Genomic DNA, 23935 nt, shown 5'->3' with positions numbered 1-23935 from the left:
GTAAAATTCATAAAACGTAGCATTGATGTTCACATTACCATATATAAGTCTGGATAATGGCCATTTTTCAAAACTATAAATTAACCAAAGAAAAAGAAACATGTAATCTTATAGAATTTTTTAAAAGTAGAACGAAATTCTGAAATCACTTACAATCATAAATACCACCAAATCGTTTAGGTTAAACTGGATTAAAGAATAATTTTCCCCGAAATTAGTAAAATAAGAAAGAGTTATAGAACTCTTTTTTTGGCGGGGGAGGGGAGGAGAAAAGTCCCTTTGTTACCTATTGGACAGACGCGTATCACGTGACACAACAGCATGTGGAAAACAAGACCACAAGATGGCGGATGAAAGCTCTGAAAAAACAGCCGAAATAACAGAAGAAAAACAAGAGATTACGGACAATTTAGAAAAACAAAATGATGAATCTAAGACAGAGAATAATGATAGCGTATCAGAACCAAGTAACGATTCAGAAAAGCAAGATTTAAATACCGAAAATGCGATTGGAAACGAATATACCTCTGAGGAAAGTCAAAATGCTTCTGCTGTAGAAAATGTATCGATAAAAACCGGCTTTTTAAGATCTTTTATTGAAAAAAAGAAGGTATCTCAGAGCTCCGATGTCTTGGAGGTTTCTGAGAATAGCAATGGGTGAGTAAGTTTTTTAAAGTCTTATTCATCATTTCTAGAAATTAAAGTTGAAGTTTAATTTTGCATTTGGCTGTAGCTTACCTTTAAAGGGGCGCTAAATGAATTAAGATATATACAAACACGCGATTCAATAGATTTGATTTTTGATCCTGTATATAATGAATGAATTCTCCTTTGAATTGGGATATTGATGGAAAAAAAATGGAAGTAAACTATGTGGATGGGATTACTTGAGATTTTTTGAAGTGTTTAAGTCTGTCTCGGGATCCGAAGGGGAGGAGAGGAGAAAAGGAATGTGTTGTGTTGATATATATTCCATTATACATTTTCATATTTTCTTTTTTCATCTTATCATACGAATCCTTTGTATTTCTTAATCTAAGATGGATATGAATAAAGCCATTATGATGTATCATAATGATGTAGCATTTTCACAAGACTATCTTTTTCGTTCACTCAGATCAAAAACTGATAAAACAGATGAAAACACAAGTAATCAAAAAGAAACAGACAGAGCTAAAAGTCTTTGCAAATGGCAAGGCTGTAACACCAATGTAATCTCACATTCTGAACTTTCACAACATGTACATCAAAATCATGTTGAACCAATGGTTGTTCAAGACGTCTTTGTCTGTCTCTGGCAAGGATGTAAAGTATTCAATAAACCAAGCTGTTCTCATTCATGGCTTTCAAAACACATGAATGGACATACAGGCGACAAGCCATTTAAGTGTATGATTGATGGATGTACTATGTCGTTTTCATCGTGCGAAGGACTCTCACGGCATGTTGCAGGACATTTTAATGAGCCTAAAGCTCCCAAAAGGCAACGAGGTGAACAAAAAGAAACTCCTAAAAAGAATTTAAAAAAGAGGAAAATGAGAGTCATAAGGAAGAGACTTCCTCCCTCAGAAGGTTTGGATAATAATATTTCATAACTGTTTTGATTATGTTATGCTAACTTTGTTTCCAGCCATATGATTCAAGCAGTGACATCAGCATTTACCTGTCAACTCTTTCTTGGCCAATGGTACTATATGTTGCCATACAGCTGCAAAAACATTTTGAACAAATGGCTAATGAATAGCTCAGTATTGCAATAAGTTACCAAAAAAAGATTGTGAAATTTGTATCAGAAATCACATGATCTCAAGTATATTTGAAATTTATAGGTACGACTGATGTTTTGAAAGTTTTCAAAATTGGATAAGCCTTTAGGAGAGAACATTTTGAAACATCATGAGTATCTATGAATTCCAAATTGTATGAGAAGATTGTGCGATTTTTTGTTTATGTTGCAATATAAACTTAATTAGGAGTCTTCAGAGTACAATTTGGGATTTGAATGTACTCCTCATGTTCAATCAAAATCAAGTAATTTTGTTGAGTGTAATTATAATTAAAACAGCTGGAAAATGTCTGGCCAAAATTGGAACTTGTCCAGTCAAATGCTTCTTACGCTGTTCTCTTGAGTGGTCACACTGATTGGTCACATGTTGATTAATGCAATGGGACAAGTTATCATGTCTTGCCATTGAGTATAAATCATTGTTAGCCCTGCATCCATATGATTCAGTTCCTCTTATTGTATTCAGTGTTATTAATCTGACATGTGTGTTTTTTCTTCTCCTTAGTGAAGGAAGACTTTGTAGATCCTCAGACTGTACAAAGCATTAAAAAGAAACTCCCTAATATGATGCCTCTGTCATGTTATGAAATAGGAATTGATGGAACCAAGATAATACTACATAGTAAAGTATGTCACATAGCTTGAGTGACCATAAAACAATGACTCCAAGTGGAAATTGGACTTAAAATATAGCTGTAAATATGTATGAATACATCAAGACCAACTTTAGAGCAATGCAATTAAACCGTGAAATAAAATCAAAATAAATACTAACTAATAGTATCTATTTAGTGACTAATAGTTGCTATTACTCAACCAGAACATTCATCATACAAAGACATATTTTCTTTAATAAATGTTCTGGTTGAGTGATAGCAACTATTAGTCACTAAATAGTTATTAGTTAGTATTTAGTTTGTTTTTATTTCACGGTTTAATTGCATCTGCTCTAGTCTCCTATGCAACCACTATTAGTGTTGTCAAGTACCTACTTAGGGGAGTGTATTTTGCATGACAACACTGATAGCAGCTGCATAGGTGGCAAACTTCACTTTTGAGACATTGTTTCATGGCCACTCGAGCAGATTCAGAAAGGGTCCATTTTTGGGCAATCATTCAACACTTGACACCTCATAAATAGCTCTAGTTTTAATAAACATTTTCCTTAACTTTATTAATTTGACTGTTTTACTCGTTAGATTTTTGGGAAAAGGATAAATGAGAAGAGTGGTGAAACAGATATTTTGTTACGCTGGTCACCAGATGAACTGTAAGTACTAAAAAGAAACACACAAAATCAAAACAATATTGAAAAAAACATCTGGGCTGTACTAAGTCAGGGCACAGCTTACTCAGATCCAATTAGGATATAGTGTATCAGGTTTTATCAGAGGTGCGATAGGAAAACATGAGAACCTGCAAAAAAAACAAAAAAACAAGAGAATTGTAACATATCAGATTGAGCTGATCCTCACAGCATATGAAGCAACTTATGCAGCTGCACATTGAAAGACTCAAAAAAAAATCTGAGTTTTGAGCGGGATTTGAACTCATCCCCTGGCAATTCCGAATTGTAACGATTAACTCTACTCACGTGTGAAAGCTGATTCTGGAAATCGAACCTCAGACCCCAGAGGTTAGTACACTACTGCTACATTACCCTTGATTCCAAATGATACTAACTGCAATAGTGTTGCAACTGCTCACAATGTACCCATACAAAAAGTGTTTGTATTTATAATATTTTTATGTATTTGTATGCAGAATACCAGATGAATGGATCCCATTAGAAGATTATGAGAAACATAAATCAAGGACAATTAATATATCTTCACTTCCTAATGATGTTGTTGCTGATTTAGATCCTGCATTTTACAGAAGAATGTCTTACAGGAAACACCCAAGAAAATGATTAGTTGCTGCCTATTTACTGCTATACTACCTGTCATCCTATTGCCATGGTATTTGGTTATAGCTACCTGTCCTGCTTTGACTATAGTGTCTAGACTTATTGTCTGTCATACTTTGCATCCATGGTACCTGGAGTCCTCATTGTATGTCATCACAACACAATGATACCTGGTCCTTATAGTTACCTGTCCTACTTTGAACATGGTACCTGGACTTAATCATTGTCTGTCATCCCAACACAATGATATCTGGTCCTCATAGTTACTTGTCCTACTTTGACCATGGTACCTGGACTTACTCATTGTCTGTCATCACAACACCATGATATCTGGACCTTATAGTTACCTGTCCTACTTTGAGCATGGTACCTGGACTCCTCATTGTCTGTCATCACAACACCATGGTACCTGGTCCTTATAGTTACCTGTCCTACCTTGACCATGGTACCTGGACTTACTCATAGCTTTACATCATCTGATCATGGTATGTGTTACCACTGCACTTTTACCTGAACTTGGACTTGCACATTGACTGGCCCCCCCTTTGACCATGTTATCTGGTCCAGCTAAATATCTATCATATCTATGTTACCTTGACATATTCACTACTACAGTGCATCAGCTTGTTTTGTATCTAACTTAACCATGGTTGATCTTGTTACCCAATGTCTCTTTAACCATGGCATTTTCATCTTACTTAAATCATGATAAATTCTGATATCTATAATATGAATTATATTTAAATCAAAGCACTTTATCCTTTTGTTAAAAACTGTCTGTCTGCCCATCTCCATACTTCTATCTTTTGTAATATAATATTTTCAGATCTATTTATTCACCCAATCACCTATTAAATCTGTAGCTAAGAGTATGGAACTTGTTTAGAGGGGTGGGTTAGAGGGGTGGGTTAAAGGGGCTGTTCGTTTATTACTGATTCTCTTGAAACTATTTATAGTCACCAATAGCTCTCATAATGTTAAATGGGGGGGGGGGGGGGGGGTAGGGTTTGGCAATCCTCCTGTTGGGCCAATAGTAGGTCCTGTCATTCCTGGGCAGCCACCGATTGTTAGGATTTAGCTGCAAGTTAATCATACTCTGGGACCAGTTGTTCAAAGCCCGATTAGTGCTAATCCTGGGTTAACTCTTAATAAGACCTATAGAGTTAATCCAGCTTTGAACAACGTGGCCCTGGTGCTGATATTAGCAATTCCAAGGTTGAGGAAAAGATTGGGTTGAGTTGGCAATTTCAGTGCATTGTGGGACTGTCTTAGTAGATATATTTCCAAGATGGTTTCTCTTTGGTCCCGTAAGACAGTGGGAGGGGTGGGGGAGGGGGCATTTGCATCATAACAGGATACTTTCATGTCGCTGTATGTAAATATTGTGTCCATGTGTATAGAATTCATTTCCAGTGTTTTCTACTATATCAGGGGGAAGCAGTCAAGAAAGCAAAGATTGTCATGGGAGGGGAGGGTAAAACATAATTTATGTGTAATATAGAAAGAGAAAACTAATTGAGGTCACATTTGTACCTTTGAAAACTGTTTACTATATCAGGGGGATCCAGTCAGGAAAACAAAGATTGGCTTGGGGGGGAAGGGTAAATAATACTTTATGTGCAATGTAGAAAGAGAAAACTAATTGAGGTCACATTTGTACCTTTGAAAAACTATTTACTATATCAGGGGGATCCAGTCAAGAAAACAAAGATTGGCTTGGGAGGGGAGGGTAAATAATACTTTATGTGCAATGCAGAAAGAGAAAACTAATTGAGGTCACATTTGTACCTTTGAAAAACTGTTTACTATATCAGGGGGATCCAGTCAGGAAAACAAAGATTGGCTTGGGAGGGGAGGGTAAAACATACTTTATGTGTAATATAGAAATAGAAAACTAATTGAGGTCACATTTGTACCTTTGAAAAACTGTGCCAATTGTACTGTAAATATACGAATGTCTAGTTAACTAAAATATTGTAAGTTCTCTATAATGGTGCAGTATTTAAATCTCACTAATTTAATGTTATCCCGAATTTTAATACCAATAAAACAAATATATTAGCATTAGACTAAAGTTTAAAATGTCTCAAATTGTTTCCATTTACAATGCAGAACTCTAGCTTCTTAAACGAATAGAGTGCTCACACTAAATCCGTGAAACAAATACTAATTTTTAGCACTAAATATTGATAATTAAACAATAGAAAACAAAGGATTCTGTATGAAATTGTGCTATTTAGTACTATTTAATGTTCACGGTTTTAGTGCGTGCACTCTATCAAAGCATTGGACTAAAATTTAAACTGTCTCAAGTTATCAAATTATTTTCCATTTACAATGCATAACTCCATAAGTCTCCAAAACAATTATCAAAGCATTAGACTAAAGTTTAAAATATGTCTCATTATTTTCCATTTACAATAATAAAATATCTAGTCTCTAATTAACTCGCAACATTTTGTCCAAATTCACAAATGAAAACAATGGGGACATTTCCAAAGTTTTCATAAACACCATGACTGACTAGATGCATTAGAAATCCTTAAAATATCATTTTTATCAATGAACATGAAACAACCTATGCTCTGATCAGAGTCAGGGCACGGCTAAATCACAGATCGAATAGCGCAGCGCAACCGTGACGTCATAAAAACGAAGACAAAGGCGAAATTCGGACAAACAAACTTACAAGTTTACTTTCAGCAGATAATTTTCACAGCCGATTGCAGTTGATCTTAGTTTACATGGGTTATTATTGTAACTTTAAGTAAAAATAATAAAATCGGTTCGTATAATCCTCGTAGCGGTTAAACAGAATGCAATGTTTGTCCGAATCTTTAAGCTATTTTTAGAATCAGTGCGCTGCGCTATTGAAATTATCGCGTTTGATTTTGTGGAGGGAGTATCCCTCCTCCCCACCCCCATATGCACCCTCGTAAATTTTGCACAATCGTGAGCTACATCTAAGTTGTGCATTCAACTTGATTTGCGCATTTGTACGAACGTTATTCATTTATTGCGTGATCGTACATTTTCTGCGTGATTCCTGGATTTGCGCCAACTTGTTCCTAGAACCGAGCTATCACGTTAATAAAGCCTTCTCTGCCTCTAATTTTAAGTTTCAATCAAAAATAATATTTTGGCATCGTAATGCCTCAGAATCATATCGTTTACTTTCGTGGTTCGACGAGTTTGTGTGGGCAGTTAGCTGTGAGAAAAAGATCTATTCCATCTTGCGTCGAACAGTATCCAGCTTGTAGGAATAAAGTACTGATACTTCATAATTACGAATAACGAAAACGCATTTGACAACGCCATTTTTTATATGCTATGATCGCGTGCACACCTAAGAATACACAAAAGCTAACTGTAACAAACATCGGATGTCTTTTCAACACTCAAAGACACAAGGGATCGAATGTTGCGTCTACCTGACTTTTTGTCCTTTGCCGTTTCCTAACCCTTAAGCCATCATACACATCTTCAAAGAAAATCTTGCAGTTTCGAAAAGACAGATTTCGAAACGTCAGGAACCGAAACAGCGGAAATTGTTACTAATACTAAGTTTTTTCTGTATATATTTATTTCAAATGATTTGTCCGTAAGCAATTTTGTAAGCGTTTCATGTATTTTGTGTATTTTCATATCTTCTATGCCCCGTGAATGGTATGGGCTTTAAGATCTCGATTTTTGACGGCGCTTTTGTGGGCAAATTGTCCTATCTTAGACTGAGGCTTCTCAGCTCAGTCTTTCTCTTTTTCATGTATAAAAAAAATATGAACATATTAGTGCAACCAAATGTCTATTTTAAAAGAGGATCTGACGTACGTGCTCCTGCTAGGAATAAGTGTTTGGACTATTTCTGGGAACACCTCCCCTCCCCCCTCCCCCCTCTCACCCACACGCACACAAAAAATCGAGATTTGTTCTTGCCGTAGCTTACACAGGAAGCTCAAGATTGGTAGCTCGCAGCAATGAATGTCTTTTTTATCAGAAATTAGATAACCGAGCTGAAAAAACGCCAACGCTTTTTAAATAAAGTTTATGATCGAATGTGCTATCAAAGAGATAATGTTGAAGCGGCACGGAAACTGAGATTGCATGAGCGCTTATTATATTCGATACTGTTACCCTAGGGTAATGTTCTTTGGAATTTTATTTGGAGAGTTGAGAGGTAAAGGGTGACTTGAAGTAAAATATCAAAGTACCGAAATCTTTGTTGCAGTTCTGTAGTAGGTTTGCTGCAATCGTTGTAAAAAGGTAGACTGAATGAGTTTACTTTTGCCAACGATTGCCTTACCAATTTCGTGCAACTACAACAAATGAAGCAACGCACTTTTTAGTGCTTAACATAACTGTAACACACGTTTCAAGAATTTAAAATTATTGCAACGTTGTATAAGGTGGCAGCGCCCATGAACCGATGAAATAGGACGGGGAGGGGAGGGGAGGCTAGGTGAGGGTAAAATAGGGGAAGAGTAAGATCATCTAAAAGACTCATGCTTCCATTTTATTCATTCTTTTTGATACGCGGTAAAGTAAATGAAAAACACGAGAGAAATGTTATTTTATTCCATGTCTGAGGGTAGGGGAGGGGTAGGGGAGAAGTTTAGCTGCTCTCTCGTTCTTAAATCCAGTTCACTGATCGACCAGCCATGACCAATTTATAAATCCTTTCAACATCAAACATCAATTTTCTCAAACCCTTAAATAACCTCTAGCCAGAGCAAATCTGACCCCTAGGAGTTTATCGACCGATTACAATAGCATTTGCCGGCTTCCACTCACGACCGGTTACAAATATAACCAATGAGATAAAGCGCCGTCGGCTTTTGCTATGAATTCTACACCAGTAACCAGATAATATATGCATTTTTATTTCGTAATAAAATTACCAATATGATAAAAGGGAGGCAATTCAATTAATATTATACATACAGATCAAGATCTTTCTCGATTTAATATAAAAATAACGCCAGATGCGCGCATGCGCAATAAGTTATCACCCGAGTAAACTCAACAACTTTCTTAACATGTTAAATTCCATTACGTTATAAGAAGATAACCCATAAATCCTGAAAGGCTTGATAAACATACGGTGCGGTATGACACTTGACAAGATAGACTCTTGTGAAAATCGTTTTCCATGAGTATAGTTTTGACCAAATAAAAAGTAAAAAGCATTGAGATTTTAAGATAAATGTGTCTAGCGTCTACCACAGTTCCCCTGAGCTAAAAATCGAATTTCCTCTTCCTTTAAAGCGTAATTATACATCATAAACTCGTCTATAATTCCCCTAAGGTATGTTTTCTCGTAAAAATGGTATCCAATACCCGCAAAATGTCCCCAGTCTTGAGATAAGTCTCCTGATGCAGATTTTCTCTTTTTCAGATTACCATTGATATAAACCTTGGCCATCATTTCTGCAGAGTCATACGTCACTACTATATGCGTCCATATCCGAGCTGGTATAACCGGTAATGTCACGAGATTGAAAACCTGTTTGTCCTGTTCTTGATGGTGGTACCAGATGACTTTTCCTGTGTCGACCGCAAAGTTATATTGGTCATGCTTGTGCTCAGATCTACTTCCAATGGTGTTGAAAATCTCGTGATAGCCCCTGGTAAGTAAGTAATAAGAAAACATTATTGATATTCTTACTTTAATCTTAGAACTCCAGACTTGCAATATAATTGATACCCATAATATATACATATAGATTATATATATTTCTTTGTAAGTAAATGTTTATATAAGGTTTCTCACGAAACGGAAAGCGCGCGCAACACATGACAATAAGGTCTTAAGAGGCTGCGCGCATGAAAGCCGGTTACACAGATTCGCCATCGTGAGAGTGTGCAGTCAATAAGACTTCTGCCACCAAAATCGCGCAGCCATCTTGAAAATCCAGAGTTGAATAATTCTATCCAGATTTTTGTAGACAAAATAATAGCTCCTTTAACATAGTGATGTCATCTAAAACTTTTAGGTAAAATTATTATTTTGGAACTGCTTATTTGTGGAGCTTTAATGCGCAAGCCAGCCTTGGTTAAAAACGCAGTACTCTGAGTATCGTCTAGAGAGAGAAGTCCAGGTTTTGGTAAGTAATTCAAACGAATATTTTTGAGCTTTTAGTTCGAGTGTTTTTTGTTTTATGCACTGATTTAAAACCATAAATTTATTGAAATATATCTTTAAGGAATGAGAAGGTCTGCAGTAAAGACGAAACTAGTTTCCTAAAATATTCTTGATTGATGAAGAACTAACGATAACCTTTCTCCTTCGATTATTAAAAGAAAAAGGTTTAGAGCCTCTTATCATGAAACTATTGTAGATTAAAAACCCTTATGCTAAAATGAAATTAATAGTTCTCCTTTAGTTGGAAAAAATGCAGCACTAAAGGTTTTGCTAAAGGTTTTACTTTTTCAAAAGTTTTTTACTTTTGTTTAGGTTTTGCTAAACTTTTTTTGCAAGTTTTTTTATATTTGGACAAAATGCAACACTTTAGGTTTTGCGCTACAGCTATTAGTTAAAGCCATTAAAAATATTTTAAACAGTTGTATGCCTTATTATCTTGGATGTGAAACTCTAGGATGTATTTTTTTAACGCTATGATCATGGTATGACTCGGGAACTGCTTTGCGCATCAAGTAGAGAAGTACGCTGAGGTTTGAACTTAAAAATGAGTTAATTTAAAGCTGGCTTCTTTTTAGAATAAACACGAAAAATTATTAACGTTATTATGAAGAAGAATTTAGTTGTCCTTCAGTTGTCGTTAATATTCTTGATTGGTATTGCCTAGGTATTTGCTCAAAACTACCCTCGTAGCCGACTCTCAATACTAATAGTTATTTGAACATTTACCTATGACGAGTTCAAACAAAGTAGAGCGGTTTTTGTATGAGAAGGAAACAATACGCAAGCAAGTAGTCGTACCGTAGCCGTATCTAAGTGCTTTAAAAACATTGAGAATTCGAAGCGATGAGAAGCCGTTTCAGTATAAGTCCATACCGTACCGTGTACGTGCTGTACGTTTGCTGTAAACATTTTCATGGGAACCCATTTCGATGTTACGGCATGCCGTACCGTGTGCGTGCAGCGAAAGACATTCTTATGGGAAGCCATTTCAGTGTTACTGCATAAGGTACCGCGTGGGTGCTGTAAGTCGTTGCCGTGCGCTTCCCAATCACGAATAACCATCTCATGGGAAGTCATATATTTATGTTATGGCATGTCGTACCGTATGCGTGCAGCGAAAATCATTTTTATGGGAAGGTCATTTCAGTGTTTCGTCATAAGGTACCGTGTATGTGCTCTAAGTCAATACCGTACGCGCTTCTCACTCGAACGAAAACCATCTCCTGGGAAGCCATATCAATGTTGTGCCATGCATGTCATACCGTGTGCGTACAGCGAAAATCATTCTTATAGGAAGTTCATTTTAGTGTTTCTTCATAAGGTATTGTGTATGTGCTCTAAGTCAGTACCGTACGCGCTTCTCACTCGAAGAAAAACCATCTCATGGGAAGCCATATCAATGTTATGGCATGTCATACCATGTGGTTTCTGTAAGTCAGTAAAGCCGGTAACTTTCGCACTCATTCGTAGACTATTAATGTCCTTGCATACATATTCGTCGCGAAATCAAGAAACGTACTGTCTATTATAATTAGCTTGTCAGTTTTTATTCGCACGCCGGAACTCCCTTTTGAAATAAGCTTACAAAGCTAGTCTACTTGCATACACCTTAATCCTCCTGAAAGATTTATGATTAGATTGGCTGAGAAAACTTGGATGACTTCAGATAACAGGGTACTTAAATGATAATATACAATGACGCTTTCCTCTGTTAAAAGCCTAGAGCTAGCTCCGGCTAATCTTTTAATTATTTTCGGAAGAAAACATTTTGAAGATTCGAAGGTTTTGCAGGAACTTCTTGAAAAACCTTTGATAACAATACTTTTGAATAGTGAAAAGCGTATTAAAAAAAAAAAAATTGCTACCTCGTGGGTGCACGCGCGTGACATATGGCACGGCTAACTTACAGATAGAATTAGAATTTATAGCGTGTTGAGCTTTGCGGAGGGAAGGAAACCGGAGAACGTCGGGTAAAACCGTCGAAACAAGGGAGAGACCTAGCAAATTTCGCGCACGTAATACCGTGTCTAGGGATCGGACCCGAGACCTCACAGGTAAGAGGCGAGTGCAGTCATACCACTAAGTCTTCTTGGATCTAAAGAGGAGTTCTTGCGCAAATCTCCCTCGAGTATTATAAATTTTTATTAGTCACTTTACAGCGGCAAAAATATTGTACATCCTGACTTAATTCCTCTTGATTTTATGACAGAATAATTCAATCGAATGCAATGAAGTTCGACACTTCAATAACATAAGGCCGGATCTTAGTTTTCTAGTAATAAAAGTTAATCGCATTACATCTCTTCAATAAATCTTTTTATACGGTTTTGCACCAGTAAAAGAACGGACCAAACCTGCTGTTAAAAATATCTGATCGTCGTTTGAAATCGGTCGGTCTTGTTTGGAATTGTTCTTTAGTCCTGGATATTTTCTCCTGATAAGAAAACAGTTCTTCCCGTCTAACTTTTCTATCCAAACTGTAAGTATTTCAATAATATTTTTAGCTTAAATTTATAAAGAGGTTGAAGTGTATTACTGTGTTAAAATTGGGATGTTATCACTTGAAAAAGCAACAATAATACTACTAGTTTAACTTTGCTATTTAATTTGGTAAGGATTTCATGATCTATTTTCAAGTTTTAACTTAAAGATTTCAAATTTCTTTCCGTACTACGCGGCGTCGTATGTGAGTAGCTTTCTTTGTTGGTTCTTTCCTGTGCTTTGAAAGTTTTTCTCAGGGTCTCGGGGTTTTTCCTCCCTCCTCAAAAATAGACTCCTAAATAGCAATAGCCCAGAGGTTGTTTCAGGGTTCGATCTGTGAGTTAGCCATACCCTGACTTAGATTAGCCCAGAGGTTGTTTCAGGGTTCGATCTGTGAGTTAGCCATACCCTGACTTAGATCAGCCCAGAGGTTGTTTCAGGGTTCAATCTGTGAGTTAGCCATGCCCTGACTTAGATTAGCCCAGAGGTTGTTTCAGGGTTGTTTCATTTCAGAGGCTCGATCACCGATAAATTTATTGAATTTCTGTTGTTGCGATCAAATACATTTTCACTATTCCTGAAATTGCGGCATTAGAATTTTAATTGGATTTGAATCCCACATAGACAAAACATAATATATAAGAATAGAATAAGGTTTATTTAATTTCCGGATATATTATTCATTGCTTTTTGACAAAATCTGGATCTCTTGAGACAACTTAATCCTTTAATTCCTGTTTCGGCTACGTATAGAGAGGTATCAAGCTCCAAACGATTTAAATATAGCTTTGACTGCTATTTTGTATTAGTGCAGATTGATGGATAATTCAGGGTATTGCCGATATCGTTGTTGCAGAGAATACAGTTAAGAAAGAAAATGTTAGGATTGGCGGCGTCACCAATATTTCTGATATTAAATTTACTAACGTTTTTCTATCCTATTACTTCGAATAAATATAAAGATGATTTTTTTAATGGTTTGCGACATTGAATAAATAGATGAGTGAACAAATGAAAGAAAGAATGAATGAATGAAAGGAGATTAAATTGTGAAAGAATGAATAATTCATTGCGAAGCCATTCACGATCATAGAGGATGGACGAATGGATGAGTAGATGGATGGTCGGATAGATAGATGGATGAAAGGATGGATGGATGGATAATAATAGTTTAATATTTATTTATATGTGCGTATGAGTATTTATATTTCGAGCTCTGGGCTGATCTAAGTAAAGGCATGGCTCACTCACAGATCGAACCCTGAAACAACCTCTGAACTGATCAAAGTCAGAGCATGGCTAACTCACAGATCGAACCCTGAAATAACCTCTGGGCTGATCAAAGTTAAGGCCAGAATACGGTAACTCACAGATAAAAATAGAATTAAATGTTTTACGGAGAGGAGGGACAGGAGGGGGAGGGGGGGCAGACGATATAGACCTACTTTACTCACATACGCACGTATTACTAGTTATATTAGTAGTCCAAGTCGTCTCCATGTCGCAAGGTTAATCAAATAATCTTCTACTTGTTCTCTACTTCCTCTAATAATACTTGTGATGTGAAGCATTGCTAATGCTCTTAAGGATCCGTTTTGGTTGTTCAAATCTTTGTTATATTAAATCTTATAATCTATAAGCGTAGTTGATTTAAATATAGCGTCAAGCTAATAAAGTAAGTAAGGATTCATGGCTACTGGGACGAGTAGATGCCCTTACTCACGAAAAAAAAAAAGGCAAAAATGGAATAGAATGGTATTGAATAAGAGAAAAAGATTCTTTTGCTATCTTTGCTTTTACTTTGCTGTGAAGACCGTTTTGTCCTAATTTCCTTTCCTTTCCTTTCGTTACCTTTCCTTTCATTTCGTTTCCTTTCGTTTCCTTTCCTTTCGTTACCTTTCCTTTCCTTTCGTTTCCTTTCCGTTCCTTTCCTTTCCTTTCCTTTCCTTTCCTTTCGTTTCGTTTCGTTTCGTTTCGTTTCCTTTCGTTTCCTTTCCGTTCCTTTCGTTTCGTTTCGTTTCCTTTCGTTTCCTTTCCTTTCCTTTCCTTTCCTTTCGTTTCGTTTCGTTTCGTTTCGTTTCGTTTCCTTTCCTTTCGTTTCGTTTCCTTTCGTTTCGTTTCCTTTCCTTTCGTTTCGTTTCGTTTCCTTTCCTTTCGTTTCCTTTCGTTTCCTTTCCTTTCGTTTCCTTTCCTTTCGTTTCGTTTCCTTTCCTTTCGTTTCGTTTCCTTTCGTTTCCTTTCGTTTCGTTTCCTTTCCTTTCGTTTCCTTTCGTTTCGTTTCCTTTCGTTTCGTTTCGTTTCGTTTCGTTTCCTTTCCTTTCCTTTCGTTTCCTTTCCTTTCGTTTCCTTTCCTTTCGTTTCCTTTCCTTTCGTTTCCTTTCGTTTCCTTTCCTTTCCTTTCCGTTCCTTTCCTTTCCTTTCTTTACCCTTTTCTGAAGACAATCAAAATTATCTTTGCTGCTAATTAACTTTAAGAATAATAAAATCACATGCGTCCTACCATCCCATCATTTATAAACCTACCTATTTGTAATAAGGCTAACCCACACAGATATTGTGATTGACTTCTGAGGTTTCTCTTTGAATTTTTCACCAACAAGTTTGATCATTCCACTAGTTAGGTTCAGCCCTTTTCCACACTTGCCAACATCAGCTGTGATACCATTCAATACTTTACCATTATTGGCCAGTCCTGACTGATCATACGTTAATTGGCCATCAAAGACTTCGAAGCCAAAGTGCAGAACAATTCTAAAACAAATAATAATAACAACATGCATTAACAATGATAATATGCGATAATGAGAAGAGAGTCTTTGCTGAAAACTGCCAAAATATCGATGCTAGAGGATGGAGGTGGATAAAATGCGTTTTTAGGTAAAACAACATTTTAGTGTTTAGAAAGCCTCTTTCTCCAGGGGTATGAATGGGTGCAAATTGTTGGGTATAACGCGATAAAATATTGTTGCTGGAGAATGAAGGTCAAATGAGTCGACACTGAAAGTGTTTTTAGATTTAAAAAATAATTTACTCTCATATAGATGTCTCAGCACCGGTGTATGAATGGGAATAAACGCATTTTTGTGGGTGACTTGACAAAAAAAGGATGCTGGATGGTTAATGAAGTCGTACTGAAGGTGCTTTTGGGCAATTACCTCTTTCAACATTGGTGTATGAATACAAGCAAATTGAGGGGATGACTTGACAAAACAAAGAATGTTAGATGATTGATAGAATCTTACTGAAGGTGTTTTGATTAAGTGCCTCTTTCAACATCGGTGTATGAATACAAGCGAATTGTTTGGGATGACTTGATGAAACAAAAGATAATAGATGCCTGATGGAGTCATGTACTGAAGGTGTTTTGAGACAAGTGACTCCCTCACCACAGATGTATGAATGGTAGCAAGCCAATTATTAAAAGGTACCAGAAAAGATACTGTGACATCCTGCAATGCCATCAAATCCAGTGACACTTACCTTTTATAGTTACACGTCTGGCCGAGTAGATTAATCTCTGTTGGTGATAATGCTCTATCAAACATGTACAACTCATCTATGACTCCACGTAAAGCTCTGTCTCCTATCCATTTATCATCACTCGTTCTTGTGAAAAACTTGCCAATGCTTACACGGCCATTCCAGTCCTACAACAAAAACGGCTTCAATTTTTTACTGTGCATTTTAGTAATTGCGCTATATTTGACCTGTCCATCACAGGCTAGCTCAGAGAGCATACAAGTCAAAGGTCCACCTTATCTTATTGCTGGAAACTGGTAGGTCTAGTTTTGATAGTACGTACTTGTTTACTCGTTGGGCGTCGTATAAAAGAATGTAGGAAAATTAAAACAAATAAAAGGAGGAGGAACAACAGCAATAGCAAACAATAACAACAGCTGCAGCAGTAGTAACAATTACGACAACAACAAAAAACAGCAGCAGAAGTAGAAGAAGAAGAAGAGAAAGAAGAAGAGGAAGAGGAAGCGAAAGTAGCAGAAACAAAAACAAAAACAACATAAGTTTCAGCATACCCAAACAACAACAACAGAACTAGCAACTTGAGATGAACAGTGAATACAATTTCATCCCTGTATTTTTAAATTTCAAAGTATTACCTGTGACAAGGTTCCTGCGCCCGTCCATTCCTCTTTCTTTTTCTCGCCGTTGACATAAATTTCAGATTTGCCTCCAACAGTTTTGTAAGTCCCAGCGATATGAGTCCACGTGCCCGCTGGTACGACTGGTGTCAGGGTAAATACGCTAAACACTGTCTGTGAAGACGTAATGGAAGACATTTGACATGATGATGATGATGATGATGATGATGATGATGATTATGAGTGATGAATGATGGCCGTGGACCTAGCTATGATATGGCTGGTGTCATGGATAATACACTAAATACTGTATGTAAAGACATAATGGAAGGCACATGAAATGATTATGGTGATGACGATGACGACGATGATGATTTTTGATTGCTATGGATGATCATGACGGTGGTGTCCCAAATGATGCTACTTTGTTGATAATCATGATGATAGTGATGTTAGTTTGGTGTTGGTAGCGCTGTTGGTAGGACAATGATGATGGTAACTAGCCCAATGGTGGAAATGGAATTTAAAACTCAAATCATATCTTACTTTTGATTTTTCGTTACTGTGAAACCACTTGACTTGACCATTGATTATTTGGAATAAATATTGCTCTCTTTTGTTGCCAAGGCTGTCTGGGTTGGTTGTCATGAAGATAGTTTGAACCCCACGATTTGTATCGAGTTTTACCCATAATGCAAAGGTAACACCAAAGAGAGGTTTTCGTAAAATCTGAGTCCCAGCTAGAAGTATGTTACCTAAGTAAAACCAGAGAGTTAGTTTACAACAACCAACTCTACGTTGTAAGATTATATTTTGCAACAACCATATTTTACTCCCCGTACGAAGCTCTTCTGTCAGGTTCCCTCTACACGCACTACCTCTACATTCTATATTGATGATGGTGGTGATGATGATGGTGGTGATGATGATGATGGTGATGATGATGATGATGATTGTGGTGATAATAATGGTGGTGATGATAATGGTGGTGATGATGGTGTGATGATGATGATGGTGTGATGATGATGATTTCGAACAAAGACCACAGAACTTACCTCCTTCTAAGCGTAAACCGTTGCCACACGTTCCACTGGTCTTGGTAACCGTTGCTAAGCTACTGAGAAGGCCGTTGTTACCGCTGCCCGAGTCATCGTAGACGGTGTGACCTGATACACGGTCAAACCCAAAATAAAGAAACTGGGAGCTCATAGCTGAAAGCAAGAAAGGAGACATGAAAAACGTGAAAAGGATTTTTTAAATGGTATTCTGGCTAGGGTTTTCAATTTGCAGGGTATTATTTAGCTCCAAATTCATTATCATTGTCTATTGTTTTATTGTCTTCATGCCTCGGGCGCCTTGCAAAAATGGCAAAAAAAACTATGGGAGGCTTTACGGGTGAAGTAGCCAGCCATCAAAGTTGATAATTGCTCGCTCGATCCTAACTATCATAATCTGTTGCATTTTGATGTAAGAGAGCTTCTTAAAATAGACCCTTTCACCCTTTCTTGAAAGGTAGCCGTGCCTTTGCATCAAAGCGAGACGAACGGTGAGCTTGCGATGATTGAGACGTGAATAATTGTCCAAGGTGTTAAAAAGGTCTCTATCATTGCATTACGAGCTCACCGTTCGTCTCACCTCGATGCAAAGGCATGGCTACCTTTCAAGATGGCGCAGGGAACTATGGAGGGGACTATCGAATACAAGAGCAGGAGGAGAAGGCTTACGTTTTCTTGCGTTTCCAAAGTTGCAAGCCTCGTAAAGCATCTTCACCTCATACGGAGACAACTCCTTACTGTACATATAAATCTCATCCACGAAATCTATCGCTTGCATCGTTCCTTGAGGATGTCTTCCAAATCCTGCATAACTGTCCCAATCTGCTGATAAGGTACCACTTCCCGTACCTTGCTTGTTGAGATTACCATTGATGTAGACTTTGGCTTGCTTGCTTTGAGCGTTGTAGGTGCCAACTATATGAACCCATTGATCTAGGAAGAAAATCATTGGATGGTTAAAAGTAAGGCTGCAAATGTAAAAATTATCTCTCATGAGTGCCTTCCACATTCAAACTCTTTACTAAATTTTCAAGTTTAAATTGGATGCCATTGGAAGGAGTTGCTTTCCTCAACAGAAGTATGCAAATACTAGGGCACTGCAAGAAGAAGCAATCGTGGCTAGATTGTCTAGTACGCGGGATTCTGAGCTTTCCTTCTCTATAACTTCCTGTAGCCTTAGCTTTAGGACCTTAACAATGAGTACTGATTGGGGAAAACAAGGGCTTCCTGTGGTGGACCTCCTTTATCAAACTATCCTTGCAGAATAGAGTTATCGACCTTAAAAATTGAGAGGAGATAACTAGCTAAAAACTAGTGTGAGCTGCGTCGGTGTTTCTAATGAAACAGTAATGATAAAAGGGTAAATTATACACCGTGAAAAGATGAAAAATTTTCATCATTTTTCCATCTTTTCACGGTGTAAAATTTACCCTTTTATCATTACCTTAAATATTGATGATGTAATTGACATCGAGAAAGTCGACCATGCACTTACTTGCAGTCACTACGGGATCAGTAACCACGTCGAAGATTTTGGTATCATATTCGTTATGATGCTTCCACTTTACGACACCTCCTTCCATAACAAATCTATACTGATCATGTATGTGCTGGGAATGACCTCCTATTGTTACGAATAGATAGTGGATGCCTTCGATGCTTGTAACGTTGATCCACATTGCGAGGGTTACTGCATCGACTGGCTTGTTACGGAACGTTTTGCCATCAAGTGAGAGGTCGTTTGTTGGACCAGTGATTTGGACACCACCACCACAACTACCATTGATAACTGTTTGGGTAAAGAAAATGTAACCACGACGAAAATTGAGGGAAAATATAGGAACAAGAGAAAAACAAAAAACAACTGTTGTTGTTGTTGTTGCTGCTGCTGCTGCTGCTGATGTCCTGTAATTGCTGCTGCTGCTACTACTAGTACTTCTTCTACTACTACTATACTAGGTTACTATATTAACAAAACCAAAGCCATAAATAGGGTTAATGATTACTTACATGGAATAGGATCAGGAGTAGTCCCTGGTACGGAGGGAGGCCTGGAAAGAGTGACGTCATTACTTAATCCAGAATCATCCAGGAAAACATTGGATTTTCTTTTCTCAAAACCAACATGCATTACAAGACTTCCTCTCTCTCCTTTACATTGTTGAATAACTGACTCAATCTCCATGGCCAGCAATGATCTGTTGTAGATGTAGAATTCGTCGATGTATCCACGTAGATCTGGGTCTCCTTCTTGTACCCCGATACCTGTAGGTAAAAATGACATTAAAAGGTGCTCACCATTTACACGGAAAATCCAGCAATTCCGGTTAGAAAACAAATGGTATGTGTCATTTTGATCGGAAATTACAGAAAACTAGGTCTACTGTTCGAAGTAATCCCTTTTCCCGCTCTTTTCGGTTCTTCCGGTAGACGCGTGTACCATTTTTCAAAAATTAAAGTTTCCCGCTCTTTCCTTACAATTAGCGAATGAATTTCTAACCGAATGGAGCGGTTTAAATCAAAACTTACGACAGCGACGTCAACCGAAAGTGTAAATGACTTCTTTTTGGAATTTTGGTTCATTGGACATGCGCAGCACCCTTCGGTTTTGAACTTCAGATGAGATGGGTTAATGTTTCTGTTTGGCCAATTGCTTCGGTTTCAATTAGCTAATAAATGGTTTTTGAAACTCAATATCTGTTACAAATGTTGGTTGGTCAAAGACTGACCACCATATTTGACCGGCATGTGCTGTCAGCCACAAATATTTGTATTGAAAACATGCATTGAGTAAAACATGCAATATATACCATATATCATAGCCTTACCGACATATTTGCTCCAATCTCTTGATAAAAAGACTCCAGGATCAGCTACCTCTTCTTTATTAAGTTTACCATCGATGTAGATTTGTGATGAACCTCGTAAACCGTCGTACGCTACGGCAACATGGCTCCACTTTCCCGGTGATAAGACGGGTAAATCGGTTATAATACTAAAAACTGTGGTGCCGTTTTCGTTCCTGTGGAACCAACGGATGCGGCCATTTTCTACTTCTAGGATATATTGCGCTGTAAAAGATTGCAAGAACGAACGTTAATGCGGTGGCGGATCCAGGGGAGGGGTGCAGGGGGTGCGCACCCCTCCCTGGTTCGACTTTGTGCCCCTACTTCAAAGATTTAACCAATACATAATTATGTTTTTTCCCTTTGATTCTAAGGAGTGCACCCCTCTCTGGGTTAACTATGTGCGTTGCACCCCTCCCTAGACAAATTCGTGGATCCGCCCCTGTAATGGTGGAAATGGGTTTTTGTTTGGATGTGAGGAAGAGTAATGGTAGGTAGAAAGAATCGAGTAGAATAAATAATTTGTTGAATTGTAGGAAGAGAAATCTTTAACTAAATGCGTACAAATTAAAACTATATCCGTCCCATGATGGACACATTTGTAAAGGAGATTCCGTCTTAAAAATAATATAGGCTCATATGTTGAAAACTGCGTAAGGGAATAGGCTTTGCTACTGCTGTATTATCTTGGAAATAAGAAAAGGAAATTGCTGAAAATAATAAATTCTTATTATTAGATTACAATTACATTAAAATTATTAACTAAAATAAAAGGACTGAAATTAAATATAAACTTACGCTTAACGTGATTGGATCGGGGCGGTTGTCCAATCGTTTCGAAGAGAGTTACTGCCTTGGATATGTCCATCAGATTGATGTCCATTAATATTGTTATTGCTACAAATGGTATACCTACAATAGAAAATTTCCTTTTGATCTTAACAAAAAATTATATATAAAAAAAGAACATGTTTGTCGGAAAAACCGAGAAAAAAAACTTGGCTTGAAAGGTAAAAACTTTTGTGGGGCTTTGAGTGCTTCCAAAATGGTGCCAAAAATGCCTTCAAAATGGTGCTAAAATGCCCCAAAAATGATGCTAAATGCCCTAAAATTGCGCTAAAAATGCCCCCAAAATGGTGCTTACATGCCCCAAAAATAGTGCTAAAAAGCAGAAGAATAAATAGCTAGCGGCAATGGATTGAGTTCTACTTTAAAAAACGTTTTACGATAAACGTTTTTGAGGCCTGTTGTTACTATAAACTTGGTTGCTAAGGATACCTACCTTGAAAGGTGACTCCATTAAACTGTATGTTGCCCCCTAGCAACTGTGCACAGTTGCCACAGCTGCCTTCTGTCTTAGTGACAAGGGCGCCGTTAACCAGTGTGGCGTTGTTATGGTGAGGAGCGTCGTCAAAGACACGATCGCCACTATAGCGATCAAAGGCGAGAAATATAACTTGATTATAGTCAACTGGAAAACAAACGTTGAAAGATTTTTAACAAAAAAATTATACAATGGTTTGCTATTTTCATAATTTTCTTCGGTTTTCCGGTTTTCCGACATCCGAAAAACCCCAAAACTTAAATTCTAATTCGATCTTTGGGTAAGTTGGTTGTGCCCTGATTGATCAGCCCAGAGTTGGTTCCTATGGCAACTTGGGCAGCCATCTTGAAATGCCGGTTCATGCAGGTTTTATGTACATGTGAGAATATTGAGCCAGCAGTCCTTTTATACACTAGACTTAGGAAAACATATGCTATTTTTGAACTAAAGTATTTATTAGATTTTATTAGATTTTATTAGATTTTGGTTGATTTTTATTGCTTTACCTGTTAGTCCGGCCCAGGTCCCGCCTGTAGCCAAGGATAGCAGCAGCAGCCACAGCAGGCCTGGCTGCATAGTTTGCTTTCGATTTCTTCAGCTACAAATTAAAATCGGGGAAAAAATCGTTTTTATTTGTGTCGAAGCACTGATTGTTTTACATATTCCACTGGGTTATTTACTGAATTTCGTGGTGAATTGGAATATAACATTTTTCGCTGTCGGGCTACCTGTATGTTAGTCTCGAAGACCTTCAGTAACGATACTTTCATTATCAGTGCATAATTATTATACAAATAATTACGATTCATAATACTTGAGTTAAACAATAGAGATTTTAAAAAAAAACAACGTTGAATTAGCAACATTTTAGGTAGGAAATTTGTGTTCATTCAGAAATATATATGAATTTGTAAAGTTGATTAAGAGACTAGAGCCACTGGCTCGGAAACACGATGAATTAAGACCAAATGTTAGTAAATTCAAAAAATCAATTTTGTTTTCAGGTTAAAGTGTTCAGTTAAGTTCAGTAAACGTCGATATTTTTTGATTAGATAAATTAATTTCGCCATTTTCAGTTAACTACTGATCAGGTCTTAATGAACTTTCACATCAGAGTCATTTTGTCTTACACTCAAAACTGATCTTTGACTTTAACAAGAAAATCTTTTGCAAGGTATATTTCTCGAAACATATGATTTTGAAATTAAAAACAAAATTAACGCTTTATTTCGAAAATATCTGAGGTTTGTAGCATTCTTCGTGTCTTACCCGCTAATTGCAAATTTCCCACACAAAAGAGCCACCATTCACTAACACTTGTCAAGACTGGTTCGGTGTCATTTACTTTTTGTGTGAAATTTGATCAATGAATTACAAGAATTAGAGCTAAAATAGGTTTTTTCTTTAAAATATCTTATATTCTTACTCAGAATTAAAGTCGTAACAGATTTTAAAGGAAAATAAAGTTAAATTACATGTTTTTTCAAGTTATTTTGAATGTCTTTTTGGTCGTAAATAATGGACATTTTTCGTGCAGTTGATACACCTTGCTTACAGGTGTTTAACAATTTATTCCGTTCTGTTCAATTCTTTCATTTCTTACCTCTATTCCTTGATTCCTAGTATCCCATTATATTCCACATTTTCTTTTACAAACCCTTTTATAAACGCCATTTTCATTTTATTCCTTGTCCTTTAAATTCTTCATAACCGAAAAATGACGTCAGATCTAAAAAGCGCGGTTACGAACAAGCAAAGCGACGGGTATCGATTTTTACCGCCAAAAAAAAATCTAGAGCGGACGCGCCTGAGCCTTTATTTATGGCGGGAAATCAAAAAAGATATCTTAAATGACTCATTATTTCCCAACAAGAAAGGGAAAAAACTTCTAAGGTTTTCTAAATTCTAAAGTTTTATGTCTCTTTTTTATATTTTACAGAGATTAGGGATTTCTTTAATTCGTTATTGTTTTATTTTTGTTGTTTTGATTTATATCTCGATCTACCTGATCAAATCAATGTGTGATTTTTTTCCTATTTTGAAACTTATTTTAAAACGTTTTCGTCCTAAACTAGATAAATCCTTCTCTACACAGCTTTTTGCTGGAAAAACTTTATATAAATTTCATTTAAACTAAGAAGAATTTAATCTTAGGAATTTACTATACTTTTATTTTTGTTCCGTATAATCAATAGTTCTTTGTCTAAACAAGGCCTCAATATCTAGCTTTTTAGTAAGTAGTAAGACTCCCCGGCATGAAATCGGAAAAAAATGTAGGCTTCTTTAAATCTAAAAAAG

The 23935-nt window shown here is 36.9% G+C and overlaps 3 protein-coding genes across 3 annotated transcripts in view; 2 read left to right on the top strand and 1 right to left on the bottom strand.

Annotated features, from left to right (window-relative positions):
• The first annotated feature begins 264 nt into the window (after window positions 1-264).
• On the top strand, window positions 265-4578 carry LOC116289439 (zinc finger protein aebp2). The gene is made up of 5 exons (XM_031696381.2): window positions 265-657; window positions 1118-1572; window positions 2292-2413; window positions 2986-3056; window positions 3551-4578. Exons 1-5 carry the CDS (start codon window positions 344-346, stop codon window positions 3696-3698), a joined length of 1110 nt encoding a protein of 369 aa, XP_031552241.2. The 5' UTR covers window positions 265-343; the 3' UTR covers window positions 3699-4578.
• A 4058-nt stretch (window positions 4579-8636) lies between these two features.
• Window positions 8637-23343, bottom strand: LOC116289441 (uncharacterized). Its single transcript, XM_089031145.1, has 14 exons — window positions 23241-23343; window positions 22144-22235; window positions 21596-21784; window positions 21112-21225; window positions 20296-20538; window positions 19478-19732; window positions 18963-19256; window positions 18137-18400; window positions 17468-17623; window positions 16959-17167; window positions 16431-16586; window positions 15796-15962; window positions 14839-15066; window positions 8637-9316 (listed from the first exon to the last, which is right to left on the bottom strand). The coding sequence occupies exons 2-14, from the start codon at window positions 22211-22213 to the stop codon at window positions 8902-8904; spliced, it is 2760 nt and encodes a 919-aa protein (XP_088887271.1). The 5' UTR covers window positions 22214-22235; window positions 23241-23343; the 3' UTR covers window positions 8637-8901.
• LOC116289437 (RYamide receptor-like) overlaps window positions 9253-23935 on the top strand; it is a 33306-nt gene continuing 18623 nt past the window's right edge. The window contains exons 1-2 of the mRNA XM_031696376.2: window positions 9253-9319; window positions 9686-9796. The gene's annotated coding sequence lies outside the window, so the exon portion shown is untranslated. The remainder of the gene's footprint in view (window positions 9320-9685; window positions 9797-23935) is intronic.

Source organism: Actinia tenebrosa, unplaced genomic scaffold, assembly GCF_029948245.1.
Source record: "Actinia tenebrosa isolate PJP-AT-01 unplaced genomic scaffold, QUT_ActTen_1.0 PGA_scaffold16__25_contigs__length_10494907, whole genome shotgun sequence".
NCBI classification, from domain to species: Eukaryota; Metazoa; Cnidaria; class Anthozoa; order Actiniaria; family Actiniidae; genus Actinia; species Actinia tenebrosa.
The sequence above is the reverse complement of the archived record's forward strand: the minus strand, read 5'-3'. Positions and strand labels throughout refer to the sequence as shown.